This window comes from Vitis riparia, chromosome 14 (assembly GCF_004353265.1).
Source record: "Vitis riparia cultivar Riparia Gloire de Montpellier isolate 1030 chromosome 14, EGFV_Vit.rip_1.0, whole genome shotgun sequence".
Classification (NCBI taxonomy): Eukaryota; Viridiplantae; Streptophyta; class Magnoliopsida; order Vitales; family Vitaceae; genus Vitis; species Vitis riparia.
Window position 1 is genome coordinate 21,971,948 of NC_048444.1, and position 26,107 is coordinate 21,998,054.

The 26,107-nt window shown below is 37.7% G+C and overlaps 1 protein-coding gene across 1 annotated transcript in view; it reads left to right on the forward strand.

Moving 5' to 3' along the window:
- The first annotated feature begins 1,373 nt into the window (after window positions 1-1,373).
- The window catches only part of LOC117929677 (protein MON2 homolog), a 101,040-nt gene continuing 76,306 nt past the window's right edge, over window positions 1,374-26,107 (forward strand). Inside the window, exons 1-7 of the mRNA XM_034850043.1 lie at window positions 1,374-1,676; window positions 2,493-2,678; window positions 16,380-16,469; window positions 18,243-18,316; window positions 18,460-18,615; window positions 18,836-18,956; window positions 19,290-19,345. Coding sequence (XP_034705934.1) covers window positions 1,572-1,676; window positions 2,493-2,678; window positions 16,380-16,469; window positions 18,243-18,316; window positions 18,460-18,615; window positions 18,836-18,956; window positions 19,290-19,345 — 788 coding nt within the window. The 5' untranslated portion in view covers window positions 1,374-1,571. The remainder of the gene's footprint in view (window positions 1,677-2,492; window positions 2,679-16,379; window positions 16,470-18,242; window positions 18,317-18,459; window positions 18,616-18,835; window positions 18,957-19,289; window positions 19,346-26,107) is intronic.

The window sequence follows — 26,107 nt, forward strand, 5'->3', positions numbered from 1 at the left end:
CAGCGTCGTTTTGGCTTTTTTTTTTTTTTTTTTTTTTTTAAGGAACAAGTTCTAAAACGACGTCATTTTGGCCTATTCTTTTTAAAATAAAAGGGCTAACATGATGTCATTTTGGTCCCAAAAAATAAAAAATAAAATTAGGGCTTCTCTACCCTCTACAACCCGACGCCGAAGAAAAAGAGAAAGAGAAGAGAAGAAGAAAAAATAATAATAATAATAAGAGAAGGAGAAGAAGGAGGTAGGGGATCGAGGCATACCTGGGGACCACGTCGTGCCTTGCGCGCCTAAGCAACGCCTTCATGAAGGAGCGTCGCACCGCACAGAGCCTAAGCGCACCTTTCACAACTATGGTTTGAAATTATTTTTCAAATTACTATATTCATTAATGAATCAACCCATTAAGTCTCACTTAATTTGAAATCCATATGCATAAGAAATTTAAAAAATATAATTATATACAAAAAAAAAAAAAAAACTAGTTTGGATTTGAGAATTTTTATGATCATTCTCTAGGTTTCAAAAAGTAGCTCCTATGCAACAAACCCAACCATGTCTTTGTTTATTATTGTGACCTACATTCTATATACTTTGTGTTTACACCTAAATTTTATATATAAAATGTATTTTATATTTACACATGTATTTTATGTTTATACTTAAATTATATATATATATATATATATATATATATATATATATATATATATTTAAAAATAAAACGTTAAAATAAATTTTTAATAATTATATTGATTTTAATTATTTATTTTCAAATTCCCTTTATTTCTTATTGAAAGCATAAAAATCATGAATTAAATACAAATATAATAATTATACATATATGTTATAAAAGTAGATAAATTATCAGTTTAGTATTAAATGAATTTTCAAATACCACCTATTATAAAATGTTACAAATTATTCATTCATACATTAATTTCTTCATATATCAATTATAATATATAATATATGTATTATTAATTTTTATATCATTTTTAGGAAGTTTTATAATATTTTCATAAATTTTGATCAGTTTTCATTCTAATGGATATTTTGTGTTAAAATATGTTTGACTCAAACCTAACCCAAATGATAAGATCTATGTGTCCAAATCATACCCATACTTTATTAGAATATTATGAAGAATAATTATAAATTTTTTGAATTACATGTAAGAATACAATACCTCTATACGTCTATGGAGGATAATTCAAAAAAATTATTTTTCATATTTAAATTCTAAAATAAAATTTTTGAGCCACGCTAATCTGTGTTGTACAAAGGGAACTAGCCTACGCTTCAATTCCAAGTTCCAACAAAGGATTCGCGAGTCCTTGTACAATCTCTAAAAGCGAAAAAAAAAAAAAAAAACTCTTAGGGGGAGTGTGGGAGCCGTCTCTCACGCCCTGCTCACGTGCCAACACTCTCCCAACACCTCTGTCTCTCTCTCCAGATCTACGCATCTGTGTTCGTCGTCTTCGCTCTCTCCATGCCTCTCTATTCACACGCAATTCATCCAAAACCCTAACCCTAGATTTCCATTCTTCACCCACAGAATCCCCAGAGCTTCAGAGATGGCCTTCATGGCGGTTCTGGAATCGGATCTGCGCGCTCTCTCTGCTGAAGCTCGCCGTAGGTACCCCGCTGTCAAGGACGGTGCGGAGCACGGCATATTGAAGGTTAAGGGATCGTTTTCACTATTTTTTTATTTGAATTTAGAGTAATGAATGCATTTTTTGTTTGTTCATTTAGTGTCAGTGTTGTTTTGGTTTTGATTGAATTGAGCGTCAACTGTTGTCTGTATTTGAATGTTTGATACATGTAAAATGATATTTAGATTATGCGATTGTTCAACATTGTCGAAAGATAAAATGAATGACTTAGTTGAGCTGATTCTTTTTTATGATATTCAAAGTTTTGAAGATCACGAGCTTAAATTAGTTGAATTTGGCATTTTTTGTTTGAAAAGATTTAAATGCTCCATAATTGAGGAGATAGAATGGAGGAAAAGAAAAATAGTAAGATTTTGAGTCTTCACTTCTATCAACGGAAATGGTTGTGTTAGGCTAAATTGAACTGAAGGTATTCAATTAAGCAAAATGGTTGTATTAGGCATGTTTAGTGGGATTCTCTTATTATTATGTCATTGGATCATAAATAGTGAAACCTCTTTTCATCATTAATAAAATGTTTAAGACTCAGAAATGTGGACTTCATTTTATTCCCTACACTTCCATTGTAATCAGAGCATAAGAGGAATTTAGGTTCTGTGAAATTCAACTGTGTCAGAGCTATGAATTCTATGTTTAATTTGGATTTTGAGAATTTCAAATTCTATTTTAAATTTGCACATAGTAATATACTCATAGTGCACAACTGATGAAATGTGATGCTGTGGAAGATTGGGATAACAGAACAAATGTAACTGTTGATTCGTTTTTTCTTTTTTGGAGAGCTGGGTTTGAAATTATTTGTGCTTTGATGTGAATTTGCAGCTTCGTTCATTGTCAAGCCCTAGTGAAATTGCACATAATGAGGACATACTACGGATCTTTCTGATGGCTTGTGAGGTCAGAAATGTCAAGCTGAGTGTTATTGGGCTTTCCTGCTTGCAAAAACTTATATCTCATGATGCTGTTGCTCCATCAGCTTTGAAAGAGATACTCTCCACACTGAAAGATGTAAGTTCGGATTGCCATTGGTATGAACAATATGCTAGTTGCTCAATCTTGAATGGATTGTGGTGGATTGGGATGCTTTTACTTTGGAGTCACAATGCTTTCTTTTTGGTTACTCTTATTGTAAATTAAAGTGTTTTTAGAGAAATAGGGTAAAGCCCAAATAGATGTAAATCAAGAAGCAAAAGACCTTGACATCCACAGAAGCTAAAATAAAGCTAAAAATCGAGAAAAGAAGATCCTTGTATTAAGTTGATGTCATATAACAAAGATATATGAAGGATTTCTTTTGGCTTATACATCAATAACTCTAGTTCTTAAAAGATCCTTCTATTCCTCTCTTTTCAGACACATTTATGAAGTCATGAAGTGCAACTTTGCAAGTAATAGGGCTTCATATGGCTTTTGAAGTTCTTGCTTTGTAAATGAAGTTTTTATGGCATAAGGAGAAGAAAATTGGGCAAGTAGATGAAAGTGACAATATTTTAGTTGATTGGGGTTGCCATAAATGAGAAGTGTTAGCAAATGCTACCAATTGGAATATATTTTCTAATGGCACCCACCGCATCAAAATATAAGTTAAGATTATTGTGATTGACAAAAAATGCTTGAGTTGTCGAGTATTGCCATGAGGATGGTTGGGGCTTGATGTAGGAACATTCATGAAGTATGGTAAGGTTAAACCACCTTAATGCATTAAAGGTAGAAACTGTTTCAGTATTAGATTTGATTTCCAATTTTGATTAGGCTTTTATTACATTAGTTTCCTACTTTATTTGTACTTCCATTATATATATATATATCTTTTGATTAGGAATAATGATTTTTCTATTATGTATAGAAATAGGATTAACTCTATATATCCCAAAGAATGTAGATAATTCTTCCTTGATTGTTAATTCCATAAAAATAGTTGTTTAGAATATATCTCTCTTGAATTTTATTCCAAGATGTATGTTTTTATTGTCTTCTTTGTTACTTCTTTCCCATTCTTTTTTGTTGCATCAAATTGGTATTAGGGCAAAGGAAAAACCCAGATCTATACCATGGTTGGACGTGATAGAAGTCGTGGTAGAAGAGGAACCTAAAACTAGCAAACAAAGATGATTGAGGTCAGGCAAGTTATTAAGGATTTCTCATGGGCTGTGCAAATACTTCAATAATGTTAATAGACCGAAGCTTATATGTGGAGTCTGAAGGCAACCATAACCCCTTGTACTTACTGGAAGGTAGTCATGAGGATGACACCTTTGAAGTAGTAGAAAACCCCTTTCATGATTCTTGACAACGAGATAACATAGAGTAGAGCGGGTTGGAAGATAAATCAGTCCATGTACTTGATTTGAATGGGGGAGGAACCAAAATTGAAGTTGCTGAATTTTTTGGGAACATGCATCATGCATGCTGAAGATTATTTGGATTGTGAAGCTAGTTTCAAGAAGTACTTTTAGTGGTATTCCATGGCTGAAGAAAGAAAGGTGCTTTTTTCTAAAGCTTGAGTTGAAGGGTACTATACATAAATACAGGAAAAGGAGTTCCTCTCATGAAAAAAATTGCTATATTAATTGCAGAATGCACCTCTAGGTTTGATAATCTCTTTATTCTAGTTGGTTTAAATGAGAGTAATAAACAAATGACACGTTGTTACCTTGCCCACTTGAACATCAATTAAAGATGAGATGAGAGTAGTTCTATTTTTCAACCTAAAGAATGCTTGACAATATGCTTTGATGGCTGAAAAGGTGTGACACTATGATGCTAGACAACCTATATCTGTGCACTTGGATGGTCCGTCGCATTGAAATATAGTTGCTGTCCAGGATGTTTTGAGTGATCAAATAGCTAAAAAGAATGAGCAAGGACCTGTTAGTGGCTGTCCTTCATACCCCTGAGATGGAAATTATGGTGGCTGACTCATTGATGGTTTGGAAAATTCACCCATGATCAACCCCAATGCAATTGCCTCAACTGATTCATTATTAGTTTAGGAAACACAAGCAAGCCCTTAGGGGAATGTTAGGGATGCACCTATGAGCAGAATGAAAGAGCCAAAGTGTCCATTGATCTTTAGGAAGATCTTATAAAGGCTCAAGATGACGTCATGGATGAGAATGTAGATGGGTATTGATATGTTTTTGAGTTTGAGAACGGAATTGCACAGGCATTAGGACTTGCAACATTTGAATACATTGATAAGAACATTCTGATAAAGATGAAACTGGATAGATAAGAACATCAGTCAAAATGAGGCTGATGTTTATGGGGTTACGAGACAAAAAGAAGACCTCACTAAGAAGGAAAATGAGAAGCAAATTCTGAAACAGAGCTTATTAAGAGTTCTACCCTGAATCTCAAGGAAATGATAGAGGATCAAGTGTAGATCTCAAATTCAGAGTTGCCACCTGAGGAAATGGTTCCCAGAGGTTCTCAGTCGGGATGATGCTGATCTGGGAAGCATGTCACATAGTTTGATATCCACCAAGAAGTCTTACTTCAATGAGAACATATATCAACTCAATATACTTTTAGTAAGTAATGAGCTAGGGAAAGACAATAATCTTAAGGAAGCATTCTGTAATATGAAAAATAATGCAAAACTGCTCACAGCAAGGTTGTTTTAGGAGTTGCATATCATCATAGAAGGCTTTCTAGCTAGCAAGCTCCAAGGAGAATGTAAGATTGGAAAAGGACTAGCATGAAGAAGGAAATTTTGTACATAGGGTCATTACTGAAAAGATAAAATATGGTTGAGGCAAACCCGGTTAGTGGTCATTGATGAGGATGATTCTGGGCATGGCTGAGAGCTGCTATAGGGATGTTGCTATTAAGCTTTAGTGACATATGTCATGCCATGTCCCAACTGGAAGTGGGGAATGTTGTAAGCTATGGGGGGGGGGGGGGGGGGGGGGGGGACATAAAGTTAGTTCATGATTTTGATCAATCTTTTATTGGATAGATCGGGATCAAGATAATCTCTGATTACACAATTAAGCAAGAGAATTCTATTAAGGATGAACCAATGGTTGATCTATTGAAGTATTTGAACAACATGCTCGATGTTGCTGTTGCAGACACTCAACTCCCATCTAGACAAAGCCCACTTCAGCAGCTTCTTTTGATCATGGTGTATGGTTAGTCCTTTAGAAAGGTGAATTGGAAGTGTTGCATTAAGGAGCTCTTGAGTTGAAAGCGTATTGTCTCATTTATGTTTCTAGATAGCCCACAAGAGTCTATCATGGACCTCCAGGAAGTATCATTTCAAGGTCAAAATATCAAACTTTCTAAGCACCTAGATCATTCACTTTCCCTTACTACATCACATTGAAGAACATCAAAGCACTTTCAAGGGCCCTTGTTGATTTATTAAGACAATGGTTGGGTAAACCAACTAGTAAAGTATGTGATTGCTAAGGAAGAATTACGAGAGACTGATTCTACAATACATGCTGAAATGGAATTTTTTTTTCATTATTGTTGAGTTTTTCGTTATTTGAAGGAATTGATGTTGGAGGATTCAAGAAGTATGCTAAAGTCAAACCACGTCAGTGCATTAAAGATAAATGTTTTTTGGTATTAGGCGTTCATTTTGATTAGTTTTTCACATTGTTATATTTTCTATTTTGATTTGGTTTTTATTAAATTAATTTTCTCTTTTGTGTTTTCCTATTGCGAATAATTCAATTATGATTCGATTGTTTTTCTATAATATTTAAGGAAAAAGGAGTTGACTTAACCATATTTTCATTCATTGTGTATATGTAATAGATTGTGGACATTATTTATTTATTTATTTATTTTTTGATGAGTAAAGCAAGAGAATATTATAAACAAAAGATGCCTACAAAGCACCCTATAGTGCAGGCCTATATAAAAAAAAAAGCACCCTATAGTGCATAGGACATATACAACAAACACCTCAAGGTGCCTTCAAAAAAGAGGGGTAACAAAAAACAACCTCCTCAATACAAACCCAACTGGTCCACAAAATCTACTACAGACAAGGGACTAGAATCAATTGATCATCTTTTTTACATTGCTTGGTGACTTTAGGTTGTGGCATAGACTATTTATACCATCAGAGCTAGATTAGGTTTCTCCAAGAAATGTAAGTGACATGATATGATTGTTTCTTTTATGGGATTCAAGAGCACTCTTTGAGGTATAACACTTTAGTGTATTGCTTCTCTCACATTGATTTGGATATTTTAGGGAGAAAGAAATGAAGGGTTTTTTTAGTACTATTGGAGTGCTGTGGATTATTTAGGACCAAATTTATTTTTATTCTTCTTTTTAGGCCTTAGTTAGCAAGGCATTTGATCCCCTTATGGACTTCATCTCTTGTGGGTTCATTTAATTTAAATTAAATGAATGTGGCTTGGGTAACCCAAGTTAGTTAGGCATTGGAGGGGTGATAAGAGACGAGTTTTTCAGTGGTGAGGGCATTTTCAAAATTTGAAGGAGAGGATTTTACCATTGAGGCAGAGGTTTTAACTCTTTTAGAGGGTTTGCTTTAGGTGAGGGCTCTTTTTCCTTCTAGCTTATGGGTAGAAAGGGATTCAACAATTTTGATTTCTTGGTTCTCTAGATCAGAGAGAGGCTTTGAAGGTATAATGAGTGGCTTCATCAAATTCTAGACGTTAATTATGATTTAAATTGTTCTTTCTCTTGGTATCCTTGTTCAACTAATGATGTCATTGATATTTTAGCAAAAAGAGAAGCCAAGATCATGTTTTATCCTTGTGATGTATAGCTTTCCTCTTGTTCCTATTTCCAAACTTCACTCTATTTTCCTTTTTGTATTAACCTTGTATATTCTAGAAAGATTTCTTTTCCTTTCTTTGTACTTAAAAAATTTGTAAATGATTTTTTTTTTTCTTTGGGAAAGAAGGTGGATTTGTAAAAAAAAGAGGGATGGAATTGGTTGTGATATGTACCATGAGTTGATTCTTCACGAGCTTGAAATTTGTGTCATCACTTGAACAACTCAAATATTGTACTGTTATAGCTTTGGAACAACAAAAGAAAATTCAATAGACCACTTAGGATATTATCCGTCTTTTTCTACATAGTTCATTAACTTTAGGCCTTTGGCATAAGCTCTTTGGTATATATAGCTAATTTGGTTTAGGTGCCGTTGAGGAGTGTTGGAGATATGATGCTTATCTCTTTTATAGGATTGGGGTTTTCATTGGGAGGTAGGACCCTTTGGCAAATTGCTTGCCTCACTATTATTTGGATTATATGGCATGAGAGAAATGTTAGGATTTTTTGAGGATCGATAGAGAACAGAAGAGATGTTGTGGGACCTAATTCATTTCTACTCCTCCCTTTGGGCCTATTGTTTCATCGCTTTTAGGGGAGCTCTACTCAATGTTATTTAGCTAAGTTGGCTTTCGGTTTGTAATTCATAGTGAAGTATATTCTTACTTTGATTAGGTTTTGTATTTTGAGAGAAGGACCCCTCATCCTTCTCTCTTTCTTTTAATCAATAAAAAATTATCTTTGTTTCTGATAAAAAAAAACCAACATTCAGTGTGTATCTATTTGTGTATGTTGATATAGTTTTAGCTAATGAATTGGAGTCATAGCAACATCTCATCATCTTTACTAGGGTTTATAATGTTTTTTTCTTCTTCTTCTTTTTATGAGAAACCTAATAGATCTTTTCTTTTTTTTTTTTTTTTTTTTTTTGGATAGGAGATGACAAAGGAATATATTGATAAAAAGAAGGTATAATAGAAGGATGAGGAATCCTCCCACTAAAGAAAAACAAGACTACAAGTAATCAAATATAAGAAAATACAAAGAGAGAATAAGCAAACACTCTAGTTACACACCGCTAACCAATCAAGTTGTAACACGTTAAGAGGTATCCCCTTAAAAACCTTAGAACAAAAAGCCCAAAGAGAAGCAAGAAAATGAATAGAATCCTAAAGATACTCTGAATTCCTTGCTTTATCCTAAAAAATTCTTGCATTTCTTTCCCGCCACACCACCCACATTAACGCGATGCACGCGTCTTGCCATAAAACAATCCCTCTTTTAGAAGATCCAAAACCATTAAAATTAGTAGATAACATGTCAGAGATGCTCCTTGGGGGAACCCAATCCGTCTTTGCTAATTGAAATAATCTGTGCCACAACCCATCGTCAAAGAGCAATGGAGGAAAAGGTGATCTACTGTTTCTCCATGCTTCATGCACAACTTACATATATCGGGACTAAATGCTTTGTGGGGTCTTCTCAATTGTAGCAAGTCATTAATATTAACCTTCTTGTGAGCCACCAACCAGACAAAGGACTTGACTTTGAAGGAGACTTGAGAATTCCAGACAAACTTGGTAGGGAAAACTGGAGGCGACTCAGAATATTGAGATAAGGCTAGAAAGAAAGATTTGATTGTGAAAAATCCTGAAGGAGATAAAGACCAGGATCTCTTATCTGGAACTGAAGGTGATATGTGTAGACGATCAAGAGACCGCATAAGGCCTTCTAAATCTTCTATCTCAGAATCAGAAAGATTTCGACGAAAGTTGAAATTCCAAGAGAAAGGGCGGGTATATCCAAGAATTGATGAAATAGGAGCATTTTTATCCGTGACTACGCTAAGTAATCTTGGATATTGGACTCCCAAAGGTTGAACCCCCCACTACAAATCTTCCCAGAACCAAATTCTATCCCCATCACCTACCACAAACCGAGTAAACTTGGAAAACTCTTGGAAGACTAGTGCAATGGCCTTCCAAGGACAACGATGTGACTATCTAACTATATTGTTGACATCCCAGCCATTGGAGTGTGATCCATAAATGCTTAAGATAACCTGATGCCACAGAGCTGAATCCTCTTTAGGATATCTCCACAACCACTTCCCTAAAAGAGCGACATTCCTTACAGAAATCTTTCCAAAACCCAATCCCCCTCTCGATTTCGGCTTACACACTACGTCCCAACTAACCAAATGGTCTCTTTTGCCTTACCCTACGCCTGACCATAAAAAATCTCTTTGCAATCTCTCAATTTTTGCTGCCACTGAGGCGGGAATCTTAAACAATGAGAGAAAGTAACATGACATATGGGTGAGACAAGATTGAATGAGGGTTATCCTGCCTCCAAAAGATAAATACGCCTTTTGCCACCCATCTAATCTCCTTGATATCCTCTCAATCACAGGATCCCAAAAACCACACACCTTAGGATTCTCTCCTAGAGGAAGACCCAGGTAAAGTATAGATCACCCAGAAGCCTTGTAGTCAAGCATTTCGACCAACCTAGAAAGATGATTCTGTTCAAGATTAATGCCATAGATATTGTTTGTCAAGATTAACTTTCAACTCGGAAATATGCCCAAACACTAGCAGAACATTCTTAAGGTTCATCATATCCTCTTCTCGGGTACTAGAAAAGAAAATGGTAAAAAATGAAATAGAAAGATGCAATCCAGATAAATGCAATTCAGATCATAATGAGACATTCCTCTGCTTTCATTCGGAAAGGTGGAAGCTAAGACAAAAAAAAGAATCGACCGTTCGAGTATTCTCAAATTGTATGAGAAAGATGAGAAGAAGGGAAGCATATATGTGTGGTATATATCTCATGTATATTGAATTGCAGATACAGAAATGATAGAATCATTTCTGATTGGACCAAATACAAATATGGTCCCCAAGAGAGATGAGATGAAAGAAGATAGGCAAGAAAAAAAGGAGGATACCCTTATTCTGTTCCTACCCACCTTGAAACCTCCAAGACGTTTCTCTCCTCAACTCTCAATAACATCCTACTCAATACATCTGCCACTATAGTGAACAAAAAAGGGGATAAAGGGTCCCCTTGTCTTAAACCTCTAGATGCCTTAACTCACCATTTCGCATTACTGTTCACTAGGACTGCAAAAAAAACCGAGGACAAGCAACCTCTCATCCATTTCCTCCATCTAGGACTAAACCCCTTCATCTCCAATACATGATCCAAAAAATCCCAACTCACGTGGTCATAGGCCTTTTCAAAGTCAATTTTGAATACAACTCCTTCCTCCCCTGATCTTCTTTTCTCATCCACTATCTCATTGGCTATGAGAACTGCATCCAAAATTTGTCTCCCTTGAACGAAGGCTCCTTGAGTAGAATGGATGGTTTCATGAAGTACCCCTCTTAGACGCCCTGCTAACACTTTGACTATTATCTTGTAAAGACTAGTGATCAAGCTAATAGGTCTATAGTCTGAGATTCTCTTTGACATGCTTTTTTTGGGTAACAGAACTATAAAGGAAGCGTTGGTGCTTTGATTGATAATTCTGCTCCTATGAAATTTTGCAAACACTCTCACTAGATCCTCCTTTATCACTTTCCAATAATCTTGAAACACTGCAATGGTAAAGTCATCCGGCCCCGGAGCCTTATCCCTATCCAACTGAAAAATGGCCTTAGAAATCTCTTCTTCAGTAAAGGGGGATTCCAACCTAGACGCACTCTCACCAGAAATAGGGGACAATCTAAGCCTTCCACTTTCCAAGGTTCTCCAGAAGGACTTGCGTAAAACTTTTCGAAATACCTTAATATCTCCTCTTTAATGCTCTCTGAATTATTCAACATTAGGCCACTTTCATTCTCCAATTCCTTGATAAATTTCCTATTTCGCCTGCCATTGGCCATTTTATGAACAAATTTTGAGTTACAATCCTTTTCTTTTACCTATTTCACCTTAGCTTTTTGTCTCCAATGTATTTCTTCCCTCAAAATCAACTCCTCTAGCTCCCCTTTTTTTAAAGCTCTTTGGACTAAAAGTTTAGGGGATAGGCCCCCTTCTTGCTCCAAGGAATCAAAGTTAGCTAAATCAGATAAGATATCTTTTTTCCTTTTACTTAGCTTTCCAAAAGAAGCCTTATTCCACTCTTTCTATTTGGCTTTAACGAACTGTAATTTCCTCATGAACTTGTGCCCTTCCCACCCATTTCCTTGAAACTCTCTCCACCAACTTCCAAAACTCTCCTTAAAACTAGGATGTTGCAACCACATATTCTCAAACCTGAACGGCGTTGGTCCCCACTTGAACGGATTGGTTTCCAAGACAACAATCGGCCAATGATCCGATGTCCATCTTGGAAGTACTCCTTGAAGGCTTTGAGGAAATACTTGTTCCCACTCATTTGAGTACAGGAAACGATCTAATCTCTTGCATACTGGATTCTCTTGCATGTTTGACCAAGTAAATGATGCGCTCCTTAAAGGTGAATCTATCAATTCGCAATCTCTTATGAAATCATCAAAATCCTTCATGCTTGGGGTTAATCTAGAACCTCCCAATTTTTCTGAACTTCTTCTTATGACATTAAAATCGCCGCCCACACACCAACACGGAGAAGAAAGCCCAACAATGTCTGAAAGCTCCACCCAAAAATCCTTCTTGAGAGCTGAGTTGTTTGGGCCATAAACTGTAGATAGCCATAATGATTCGCATCCGTCCAATGCGAACTTGATTGAGACCGAAAAAGAACCTAACACTACCTCCTCCCCACGCAATTTTTTAGAGTCCCAGATGATCAAAATCCCACCCGAAGCCCCACTCGCCGGAAGGGCTACCCAATCCTTATTTCTGGTTGTCCAAAACTACCCACGAACCTTCTATTACACTTCGTCTTTTTTGGTTCCTGAATCATCACTACATCCGGCTTTTCTGATCTCAAAAAATCTTTAACCACCCTTCTCTTTTTCTTTGAACCCAAACCCCTAGTATTCCAATTGATTTTCTTCATGTAAAAACTCACTGACCCTGATCTTCAAACCAAATCCAATTGGTCTTACAATCCTGTGGAGCATCTGCTCTTCTTCCTGGAATATACCTTGATATCCAGAGTCTTTAAAACCTCACGTACTTTTGCCATTTTCCTAGGGGACAGTCCTTCTATTTGGAACTCGCCCGACAGAGAGCTCGCAATACCTCCCAGGTTAACTGCAGCCATACTGGATTCCTTGATAGGCAATCTTAGATTAGATGAAAGAGGGTTGACACTCTTGAACATTTGGTCAGGACAAGCAGGCTGGATCACCTCCATTTCTAAATTAGAGATATCAACAGAAGTTTGACCTTCGTAAGCATCGTTGACTTTTTTGAAAAAAAAAATCAGAATTTACTCGGTTTTCCATAGGAACCTGAGATTGCGAAACTGAACCGGGAAGCATGGGGGTAGAAGGACTCAGAATAGGGATGGAAGGATTCATGAGGGTATAAATGAAGCCACTAGAAGGGGGTATATATGGCTGGGGAGACTGAAAAAGTGATGGCGTTACCTCCAGATTTTCCGCAACCATCGAACCACAATTCCCCAACAAGCTAGGCCCTTTACCTCTGGTTTCTGGCGAAGAAGGCATAACCATGACTGCTGAGCCACGAGGATCAGACCCTACTCGGCCCAAAAATCGTTCCATGTCTTCGTCGGATGAAACATTGTTCAAATCCGCTTCATTTCTCGGCGACGAAGCCCCTTCCCCTAACTTCTTCTTGCGAAGCCTTGGAAATCGACATGAAAAGAGAGGGCTTGCACTTAATCCTCTTTTCGCCTGAGATTCGGCACCTGAAGCCTCTGCCTTTGGGTCCTCTTCGCTGTCCGCCTTGATCTTTCAGCGCGAAATGGGCTCACTGCTACACCGGACTCTCTATTGGTGCTTTGAGCTTGGAGGAAAGAAGGTTGACCACAGCTTCCTTGAACCGTACAACACCTTCTTCTTCGCTAACCTGCTTGACTGAACCTCAAGGAGTCCAGGAGCTGTTCTCCCCTTTTCGTTTGCAGAAGATGAGTCTTCTTCCTTGCGTAACGACTCCACAACCTCAACTGGGATACATCGGCGATGGCCTCGTCTTCTCCGATCCAATCTCCTCCTGCTTCTTCAATCCCGTCCAGCCCATCTGTTGACTTATTTGAATTCAAACGAGACTGCGATGGGAGCTAGCAGCCCTTGCCACGTTTGCCGGCTGAGGTAAGCATAGCCTTACCCCTTTCTCCCTCCTTCCTTCGTCTGTTATCTTCCCCAACACGGTATCTTCCCCCCGCCGTTAATCTGCCTCTTTCTCCTCGTCTTCCTCCACTTGTCTCCGAGTGAGAAGCGACAACCACTCGAGTCGGCTCACCCTTTTCGCTACCTCTCCGTCTTTCTTCATCTCCAACCACTACGACGACGGCTGTGAACACCTAATCCCCATCAATCACCTCTAATAGAGCTGGAAGGATTGCCCTATCCTTCATTGCGATCTTTAACCTCGCCCTGCTAAGATCAAACAACTTCAACGTTCGCCAATCAATTTCATTTACCGTCCCCCATTGCTCCACAATCTTCTTCAGATGTACCGCCGACCATAGGTGAAATGGCAACCCTCGTAATTCGATCCATCCTTCTCTAAACTTCCCATCTATTTCCGCATTTTCCTTTAGCGACCATCTTCGCAACTGGATTATATTCCTTTCCCCAACCTTTAAATTCCTCAAATCATGGAGAAATATAGCTTCCTCAATTGTTTCAACGAAAAATACAGAATTTCCAGCTGAAATGGGTACAATCGTTACAACGCCTTTCTACCCTAAGCTTCTCGCCACCGATCTTCCAACCTCAGCCCAATTCTCTCTATCAAACTTGCTTTCACATACCACAGCTCGCGCCCACCTCCCAACTGGAACTAGACTACCTCCTCTTGGTCCTTCATCACTGACTGCCTTCGCATAGGATCTGTGCATAGAGCCCACGTTATTGTGAGGCCAGCTTTCCCCTCTAATATTCCTTCCTTTTTCTACTGCATTCGGATAGGGGACCACCAACATTGAAGATAGCGCTTTTTTAATATTCTCCCAACCTTTGCCTTTGTCGCCCTCAGGAATGATCAGAATGGAAGATTTTCTATTGGTAGCAAACTCCGAGATCCTTATGAACCTTCCATGGTTGTTGAAGCCAACTTCCATCAGATGGACCCTGCATTTTTCCCTGAATTTTTTGTTGAAACTCATATGACTCTTCAATGCTAAGGCTTTTGTCAAATATTCAACCATCCACCCAATTGCTTCCTTTTCAAAACCTAATGCAAAAACAGAGCCTTTACTTATCTCTGTCATCGAACACCATTCGCCTCCTTGCTCGCCTTCCAACCTAATCAAGAAGGTCTTCCTCTCCACCAAGACCTTCAACGTCTTCCTCTCCATCGAACTCACCACAACCATACCAGCCGGGATAGACAAGTATCTTTTCTATTAATTGAAAAGAACAAGGACAAGATATCCTTCCACAATGTACAAGTTTGGATCAAGACTAGGGAATGAAATCCTTTACATGGATCCATATAACTGAACAAATAGGAGAAAAACCAAAAGTGAAACAACATTTGATGTACTCAAGGAGGCATATAATCACCAACAAAAGATACCAGTCGTTTTGCTACTCTTTTAGCTAGCCTATCTGCTTGCTGATTAGCCAAGTGGGAATCCATTGAATAAGGCATCCCAACTCTATAAAGATATCGAATGTTTGGCACGACTACCTATCAAGTCTTCATGAACCTCTTTCCTTTTTAACTACCCATGAGATAACAACAACAGAATCCCCCTCCACCACAAAATTGGACAAACCCAAAGCTTTTGCTTCTACAAGGCCCTCCAAAAGCACTACAACCTCGGCCTTAATAGCAAATCTATCACCTATGGGTTTAGAGTATGCTTTCATTACCGAACCTCAATGATCTCTAATCACACCACCAATCCCAAGTTGCCTTAGGGTGCCAAAGCACATTCAATCAAAGTTCAATTTAACTACTTTTTCAATTGGTGCTAGCCCTACTTCCAAAGTGTTTTTGGCCAACCTCCTTAACTTCCGAGGGTGAATGTAAAAGAGTTGTGAATAAAGAGCTAATTGAGAACAAGCCTGAAGAGGTCAAAGACAAAACTCTTACAAGGGTTTATAATCTTATTAGTTGAGAGCTTTTATATGGTGCATTTTGCACCCTACACTAAAGCTAGGGTAATCTATAACTCTCTGTTTATGTATACGTGTGTGCTTGTGTTTATATGAAGTTATATATGTATATACTTATATGTGTACCTATGTATGTATGTATGTGTGTGTGTGTGTTTGTATGTATATACTTATGTATTTATGTATGTTTGTACTTATGTGCAGTGTGTACTTATATATGTATATGTATATATTTGTGTTTGCGGATATAATTTTAACTAATGAATTGGGCTTGTATCGACATCTCTTCTTGTGTACTTCATATTATAATTTGATTAGTTGAAAGCTTCAGTTTATGATCTGTAACTCTCCATTTACAATTTATTGATTAGTTAAGAGGCTCTTTTGAGGACAAATTAGATTAATACATTTTTGAAAATATTTATGGATATTATTTAATTCTGTTTTGGATAATTCTGGGATATTACATCTGTGGCAAAATTTCTTAAAGAAGTGTCATCCAACTAATGTTTGATTAAAGTATTTGTGAAATGGTTAATGTATGATTGGTGCTTACAAGTAAGACTTTCCCATTGAAGAGCAGCTTATAAGGGATTATTCATAATGTATCAATTTTCTTTTTCTTTTTGGATGTTTTTGATGAGACATGTGTTCTCCCTCATAAGCATTTACATAATTCCAATTCTGATCTTCATGACCAATTTAATTTTCTACTTGAAATCTTATATTGTGTCTTTTTTCCCCTCTCCAGCATGCTGAAATGGCAGACGACAGTGTTCAGCTCAAGACCCTACAAACGATACTAATAATATATCAGTCGCGTTTACATCCTGAAAATGAGGTGATCAAAGTTATACAATTTCATTTTCTGCTAAAACTCGAAGTATTTGTTAAATAGTGGTAAGAGTTCATACTATATATGCCTGGAATGTGTAAACTGACTGTTAATGGTGTAGGCAAGCTGAGCCAAGATAAGTGTTAGACTGTTCAAGATTGCTTGTTTGCATTTAGATCAGGCTTGTTTGTTTGCATTTATATCAGGCTTGTTTGTTTGCATATATATCAAGCTTGAGCTTGATATCAGGCTCTAGTGGAGCTTGGCTCAAGTAAGCTTAAGCTTGGCCAAACATTAGTAAAACAAGCTCCAAAAGGTTACTTAGGCTTGTATTATATGGGCATTCCTTTTTATTTTTATTTTATTTCTAGATGGAGTATATCTTCCCTTATAGTAATTTTAATTTTTTACTATGACATGTTTTAAAAGCCTATACAATTTGTTCTTTTGCCTATCAAAGGAAAAAAAACAGAGAAATAGAAAGATTCTTCAATTCTTTATCATACCATTTTTCTGATTTATTATCTGGTGATTTCCCAAAGTGATCATTAGAGTGAATTTTTTACTAGGTTATATAAGATAATTGCACATCATTGCCTCTAGTGTTCACAAGGCTAATTGAAGTTGCTTGATCTTGACTTGTTAAGAAAATCAAGCTTCAAACTTGAGCATGAACTTGGCTAATTTGATTAGCAAATGAATTTATATGAAAATTTTCATGAGTTGAGCCTGTGCACATGTGGTTCATATTTCTACTCCACTTACTGAACTCAAATCTGACACATGTTTTGTTTTTGTCATCTCTTTGATGAGCAATATTCTTCTCCATCCAAATCAGATATCCAATGTATATGTCGTTCAGACGACATATACATTGGATATTTGAGGACAAGGCTAGGAATTCAGGGAATCTTTGGGATTCCATTCATTTCCTTGCGTCCTTTTGGGCGTTTTGTTCAGCGGGTTTTAAGGGCACCCCCCTTAACGTATTACAACTTGATTGGCTATTAGTGTGTAGTTCCAATAGTTCCAATGGGACGACCTAGTGTATTGTTATTTTTTCATGTTGTTTAGTTTTTTTTGGAGGGAGGATTCCTCATCCTCCTTGTGTACTTCTTTTTCTATCAATATATTCTTGCGTGGTTTCCTATCAAAAATGTATATGTCGTTCAGTTTCCTAAATCTATCTTAGAGCCACAGTTCAATCTCATCTGTTCCACTGGGAAGAATGAGGGGCGTGAGTTGAGTTGGACTTTTCATGCCTTAGCCCCCAGGATTGAGGAGTGTTCTGTTGTCGATGACAGCTATTGTCCATTTTATGAGTTTAAAATCTTTTCGGCCTACTTGAAATATATCTGATAGTGATACTAGTTATTGACATTCATTCTATTGAACTGAACTGAAAATGCTGACTTTTTCTTTATGAGGTCCTTTGTAGACCAGATTTGTTAGACAGTAATCTACCACCATAATCTGATCAATATTTTCCTTCTAATTGAAAACATTCTGAGACAACAAGCTTCTTGCAATTTGCCTTGAACATGTGATAGATAACTTGGTACAAGTTGCTCAAATTTGGTGCTTGCATATTATTCCTTTAAAAATTCTTTCCTTGTTAATAAAAATTTATGACATAGACAAAAGTGATGGTTTGTGAAGAATGTTCTCAGACCAGGATAACTAAAGCATGGATTTGGGTTCATTCAGTGCACCTCCAGTTTTTCCTTTGCAGCTTGGGGTATGGAATCTTTTGGCCTTAACTCTTGTTGTAAATCTCAGGATAACATGGCTCAAGGTCTTGGTATCTGTCTACGGCTTCTTGAAAACAATCGGTCCTCTGACAGTGTGCGGAAGTAAGTTAAACTGTTACCAAATGATATTCAATTGAGAGTTACATTTAGTCTTTTCATTATTGACTGCTCTAACATGATAGAGATGTTACCCTTATTTTTTCTCAAGACTATTTGATAATATATTTCATGTGAGTCATTTGCAGTACTGCTGCAGCAACCTTCAGGCAAGCTGTAGCCTTGGTATTTGATCACATGGTTTGTGCTGAATCACTTCCACTAGGGAAGTTTGGTTCTGGGGGTTACATCTCTCGTACTAGTTCAGTTACTGGTGATATTAATCGCAATATCAACCGCTCAGAGTACGTAAGCTGTTGCAATCATTTTGCCATTATCCACTTTCTTTGTATCTCTGATTGTCTATCTAGCCAACATTTTGCTTGGGTGTGTCATTTTTTGTGTTCCTGTGTCTGTTTAATCAGTATTTTGGTATATTCAGATGCCAGTGATGGTGGGTGTGCATACTTTATGTAGACCTGCTTATTTGTCTGTTCTCCAAATGAAATTTCAACATTTTAACAGGTCATTGGAGTATGAATTTATCTCTGGACGGCCATCATTAATGAGGGAGACTCTAACCAAAGCTGCAAAGCTGGGGCTTCGTTTGCTTGAAGACCTGACAGCTCTTGCTGCAGGTGGATCTGTATGTGCTAATTTGAAACTATTAGACTATTCTCTTAACCAGTCCCCACATCTGGTGTCCATTGCTTTGGTTGATGTTTGGAGCTGTATCAAATTTGTTAATTGTTATCATTTTTGTTAATATTTCCTTGTAGAACTAGTGAACTGTCTTCTCTAGCCGGATATATTAGCTGGTGTCGATACTCTTGGTTCCCTTAGGAACTTCTTCATATTTATTAATAGTTCCATTTGTCAATCCTGTTTACCAATCATGATACTGTTTATAACATATAAATGACATTTCATTCTACATATTTTTCAACTGATGGACAATGTATTTACCTTTATTCTTCAGGCAATTTGGTTACGTGTCAATTCTATTCAAAGGACGTTTGCGCTTGATATACTTGAGTGAGGAATCTGTCTCTGTTTATAAGAAAAGAAACCTATCTTTGCTAATATTTTTTTTTTGTATCTTTTTAATTTTGATTTTGGAGTGTCATGATCATATACCACTCTCAGGAAACTGATTTTCTTGCAATCTTACAAATATTGTTTCCTCTTGTACTGCTTTTTGAAGTTTGACAGCTTGAGTGTTGTTTGAAATATTTTCCTTAATATTCATTTTTTTTTCCTTTTCTTTTTTTTTTTTTCTTTTTGAATTAGAGAAGTCTGTGTGAAGAGAAGCTGACTTATACTTAAAACACTCTAAAATTGTGTTGACTCGATGATATAAACTTGTAATTATATGCAAACATGAGTTCTTGGTTAATGGTATTGGGGAGGTCTATTTGATGGAATTCCTTCTCAGTTTTAACACAAGCTTGATGAGTTGTGTTTGCATTGCGCTAATTTGACTGAGGATGAAAAATGCTGTATGCACTCCACTATGTTGTGGCTAATGTTTCCTAGCTAAATTTAAGGTCAGGGATTTAGTCTATTTACTCAAAAAATTTTATTGATGGGCAAATTATCAAATCCAAGTTGAATTTTATGTTGAATTTGAAGTTGTGAGAGAGTAGATTAGACTTAAATTGGTGTTGAAAAATGTCGAATGCATAACTTTTGTGGTAGCTCTTCTCCTATATTTTTTTTTTCCTTTCCTTTTCCCTTTTATGTGGGTGCTTTGTGTGGCTGTATTCTTCTACTTCATTATCCTCTGCCTCGTACATGATTTTGTTAAATTCTTGAACTGTTTATATAATAGATGTATTCTTCTTGCTCGCAAAAAGGTTTTTCTTTTTCCTTTTTAATCAGCTGTTGTATGCAAATCCATATGTATGAATTAGTTTGTTTCTGATGAAGAAAATTATGTGCTACAGTGATTGTCCTTTATATATAAAAGACTTTGGGTTGGACATAAATATATCATTCTCAGCTGAATCTCTGAAGCCATTAATGTTATTTAGTACATTCCACTGCTTCTGTTCAGAAGGAGGTTTTAGCTGACAACTTGATCTTGTCTGTGTACTGAATGGGGTTAACACTGAGGAGACTGGCAATTTCCAGTAGCGATTAAATGAATAAGTTTGTTTTTGATAAAGAAAATTATGTGCTACAGTGATTGTCCTGTATATAAAAGACCTCTGGGTCCTGTGTACTTTGGAGTGCTTGTTTTGGCACTCATTTTATATAATACTCTCTTTATTTACCTATGAAAAAAAAAGAAATTTCCAGCTGTGATTAAGAGATTTTAACAGAATAAATGCTAGAATGATTTTTGTCATGTGTTCCCATGGCTACTTTTCTTTGTAGTTTTTCATTCTTATTGTTATTGGAAAACTGGAAGGGCTAGTGTTTAGTTGGACTTACCTTCTATTTAGATTTAGATCTGTGGATTCCGTTCTTGGGTTCAACTGCAGTGGCAGTTTGGTAGTAAGTGGCCTAGCCCAAAGAATTAATTTCCCTTTATTTGAGGTTGAAGAAGGTTTAATATGATTAAGATTATGAAATTATGAAACTTCTGAGAATGAATAAGTTTATGAATTTGAGTATCTATGAGACACATTCTAATGGATGGGACGCCAATAATATAATCAGATGGTCACATTGTTGCCAATTGGAAGGCCATTGCACATATTCTCCAGGTTTTTTCTATACACTCGCTTCGTGGTGGTTGATGGGATCAAAATTCGTTTTTGGCAAGATTTGTGGTGGGGGGACCAACCTTTATGCTTACAATTTCCAAGACTTTTCAGGGTCACCACAACTAAAAACCTTTCCATTTCAGCCATATTGGGTAACAACACTTCTTTGTCTTGAGATCCTATCTTTCATTGCAATCTAACAAATGTGGAGATTGAGGATCTTGAAAGACTAATGCCCTTACTTTCTCATGTTCATTTGATTCCTTCTATTCTAGATGCAAAAGATTGGGTATCGTCTTCTTCAAGAGTTTTCTTACTAAAATATTTTCTTTTAGCGTTATCCAATTTCTCATATTTTGTTTCTTTTTACCTAACTAATTTTTTTGTGGAAATCAAGAGTCCCTTCTGTCAAAATATTGTGTGAATGACCGAATACCTTGGCCTTGAGTTTTGTATATTATATATAGACTTTACAAGGATGCTATACATGGAAAGCAAATAAATTCTCGCATGATTCTAGTCCTATACATGTAAACTATAATCTGTCAAATAATGTATGCTAACTGTACAAAATAATAAATGGAGAAATAAGGAAACAATTGTTGGCTAAAATAAGGAAAGAAGGGCGGGCTAAAATAAGGAAAGAAGTGTGGACAACAAAGCTGTCCTTTGACAGCCCCCCTCAAATTGATGCAGGTTGATCAACAAGCATCAATTTGCTACTTAGCAAGCAATGTCGATGACGAGGGAGAGCCTTGGTGAAGATATCAGCAATTTGTAAGTTAGTGGAAATATGTGGAAGAGTGATAACACGAGCTTGAAAGGCTTCACGGATAGAGTGGCAATCCACTTCAATATGCTTTGTGTGCTCATAATAGACATGATTGGCCGTGATCTGAATAGCACTTGTATTATCGGCATGTAGAGGTGTAGGATCGGTCTTAGAAAAATCTAACTCCGCAAGCAAACCTCGAAGCCAAATGATTTCAGAACAAGCAAGAGACATCGCTCGGTACTCAGATTCCGTAGATGACTTAGAGACTCTGTCTTGCTTCTTACTTTTCCAAGAGATCAATGCATTACCTAAGAACACACACCAACCAGTGATGGAGCGACGGGTATCCGCACAACCAGCCCAATCAACATCACTATAAGCAGCAAGGCGAGTAGAATTGCCTGCAGGGAAGAACAAGCCACGTGTAGAAGTGCCTTGAACATAGCGTATGATCCTACGGACAGCAGCCAAATGAAGATGACGAGGAGTTTGAAGGAACTGGCTGACTTGCTGTACAACAAAAGAAATGTCCGGTCTAGTAATGGTGAGATAAACAAGGCTACCCACCAACTTCCTGTATAAACTGGGATCAGCAAGTAAGTCGCCCTCCTTTTTGCGAAGCTTGACATTTAATTCCATGGGAGTATCAACAGAAGTAGCCCCTTGTAGACCAGCTGTAGCCACCAAGTCACTCGCATACTTATGTTGATTGAGGGAAATACCAGAGGGACTATGATGCACCTCAAGACCAAGAAAATATGTGAGAGACCCAAGATCTTTCATATGAAAGGACTCGGAGAGATGAGTTTTGAGCTGACCAAGTAAAGCAGAATCGGAACCAGTGATCACAATATCATCAACATAAACCAAAAGAACAACAATACCCATGTCTGATTTCCGAAGGAACAAGGAAGTGTCATACTTGCTCTGCCTGAATGAAAATTGTAATAAAGTGGTGCGGAATTTATCAAACCAAGCCTCGGAGCCTGTTTGAGACCATAAAGAGAGTGACGAAGGTTACACACATGTGAAGTCGGAGAGGGAAACAATCCCGGGGGTGGCTTCATATAAATACACTCTTTAAGATCCCCATGAAGAAAAACATTTTTTACATCCATCTGATGTAGTGGCCAATCACTGGAAGCAGCAAGAGCTAGAATCGTACGAACAATAGTCATTTTAGCCACAGGGGCAAAGGTCTCTTCATAATTGACACCATATTCCTGATTATTCCCAAGTGCAACAAGCCGAGCTTTGTAACGATCCAAACTTCCATCAGATCGGACCTTGACTAAGTAAACCCATTTGCAACCCAGAGGAACAATAGTGGGAGGACAGGGCTCAATGTCCCAAGTGTGATTGGCCTAGAGCAGCAATTTTTTCCTGTATAGCTTGTCGCTAACAATCATGCTTGGCAGCATGTGAGTAGCATGTGGGAATATCAAAATTGGGCAATGCAGCAGTAAGGGCTGAAATAGAATTGCCAGAACGGGAAGATGGAAATCCATACCTATTCGGAGGTACAGACACTCGAGGAGAGCGACGTACTAAAGGTGTTGGAGGTGCTGCAACTGACTGAATCTGGAGCGTGGTAGGATCAGATATCGGGTGAGCCACCGAAAGAGACTGTGGGCGGGAACGTCTCGTATATACAATACCTGGTTGAAAGCGAGAACTGACTAGATGAAGATCTGAGAACTGCTGCTCAAAGGAGGGGAGGACCACAGTAGAAGAGGATGACACAGTAGAAGAGGATACAGGAAAGAAATGTTGATTTTCAAAGAAAATAACATTCCTAGAAATACGTGTACGATGTAATGTAGGATCATAGCAAACAAATCCCTTTTGACACATATTATATCCTAAGAAAGCACATCGAACAGATTGAGCAGATAATTTATGTCACTCATGAGGAGGTAAATGAACAAAGCATACGCAACCAAAAATACGAAGGTGATCATAACTAGGTTGCTTAGCAAATAAGCGGAAATAGGGAGACTTCATATGTAGGACTTGAGAAGGTAAACGATTAATCAAGTGAGTAGTAGTTTTCAGAGCCTCTACCCAGAACATAGATGGAACAGAAGATTCTAACAAGAGAGTACGTACCACATCTAGGAGATGACGATTTTTGCGTTCGGCAACTCCATTTTGTTGAGGAGTAGAGAGACATGAACGTTGATGAATAATACCCTTAGAAGCCAAGAATGCTTGAAACTCAGTAGACAAATACTCACCACCGGAATCTGTGCGTAATGTCTTAATAGAAGTAGAAAATTCAGTGAAAGTATGAAAGACCTCAGATTTAGAGCGAAGAAAGTAGACCCAAGTAAACCTGCTATGATCATCAATGAAAGTCACATAATATTTAAATTTCTCATGTGAACTAACTGGGGAAGGTCCCCAAACATCACTATGAATAAGATCAAAGCAGTGAGATGCTCTACTTGCATGTAAAGGGAAGGGAAGAGTTTTACTTTTACCAAGTTTGCAAGAATCACACTCAAGAGATAAAGAAGAACGATCCTTATTACTAGGTAAATCAGAGTTCAATACATGAGATAAGATCTGAGTATTGGGATGACCTAAACGACGATGCCACACCATACTAAGATCTGAAACATTATTACAAGCAAAAGACTTAATAGAAGAAAGTGGAGAAAAATCTGGAACAGGTAAAAATAGTGGAAACAAGCGCCCCACTTTAGGTCCCTTCGTGATCGGCTCCCCCGTTACCTAGTCCTGCACAACACAACCATTCCCAAAAAAATTAACAGCACAATTTTTATCAACTAATTGGCCAACAGAAATAAGATTCGTGGAAAGCTGATGAGCAAGAAACACATCAGTGAACTTAGAAGAGGCATCGCCGATAGCAGCTATGGGCAAAGAGCTGCCATTGGCAGTCTGAATGGAAGATTGACCAGCGTAGGGCCGAACATGACACAAAGCGGTGGGATTATTAGTCATGTGATTAGAGGCCCCCGAGTCCACGTACCAAAGTTCAGTAGAATTGTTACCTTGGAACCCCATTGCTGATAATGCTGAAATTAACATCCGTTGCACCATTTCTGGGGTGCAGTAATCTGGTGCAGGAGGTGCAGGAACAGAGCACGCAACTGAAGGAGAGTCGTGTGCTGCAGAAGTTGCTACAGGAGGGACAATAACCGATGTTTGAAATGCTTGGGCCTGACGATTCTGGGGGCGAATACGACATTCTTTGATAATGTGACCCTTCTTGCAATAAGAACAAAACTTCTTAGGACAAGTGGCAACAATATGCCCATATTCCTTGCGGCAGAAACACTGCAAGTTTTTAGAATGCATAGGTGGTCCGCATCCTTGGGCAGCATAAGCTACAGTTGCCATCCTGAAACTGCCATGAGATTGCTCCAGAATAGCGAGTACTAAGGCGTTGCTCTTCGCGAAGTAACTCACCAAAACAAATATCAAGAGAGGGAATAGGAGATCTGTTCAGTAAAGAGGAGCGGACAGATTCATATTCCGAACGTAGTTTCATAAGAAATTGATCACGCCGGGTAGTTGCGTGAATAGTCTGAATAGTTGAGAGCGCTGTAATAGGAACATCCGTTGTAACCAAATCAGCATATTCATGCCAAAGAGTCAGAAATGCCGAGTAGTAGTCCTGGATGGAAAGACTACCATGTTGAAACATGGCAATCGCATGTTCTAACTGAAAGCGACGAGCATCGTTATCCTGATGATAAACTTTCTTCAAGTAAGCCCACATAGATTGAGTGGAGCGATGGGGCCGCAAGTGGGTGACAATATGAGGCTCCACTGAACCAAGAAGCCAAGACATGATGCGTGCATCAAGCACAACCCATGAAGGAGAAGACCCAACATCTTGAGATTTGTCAAAAGTGGATGGTTTTTCAACATCCGTGCCATCAATATGACCCCAAAGGTCTTTTCCTTTGAGAAAAAGTTCAAACTGAAAGGCCCAGGTAGAATAATTTGTGCCTGTAAACTTAACACACACAGGTGCGGAATCCATAGAAAATAAATAGAACCCGAGACAAAAGGATGGACAAAAAAAAAATCCCAGAAGAAAACTGACCCACGACAGCCATAGAAATACCGAGAAAAATGGTTGTGGTTGGGTGCAGCACGGATCAACACAGATTTGACTGAAAAACATGAGAGGCACCTCCGAAACCGAGAAGACAGAAAAGAATTTGAGGGAAGAAAAATTAGCAACCTTGCTCTGATACCATGTCAAAATATTGTGTGAATGACCGAATACCTTGGCCTTGAGTTTTGTATATTATATATAGACTTTACAAGGAT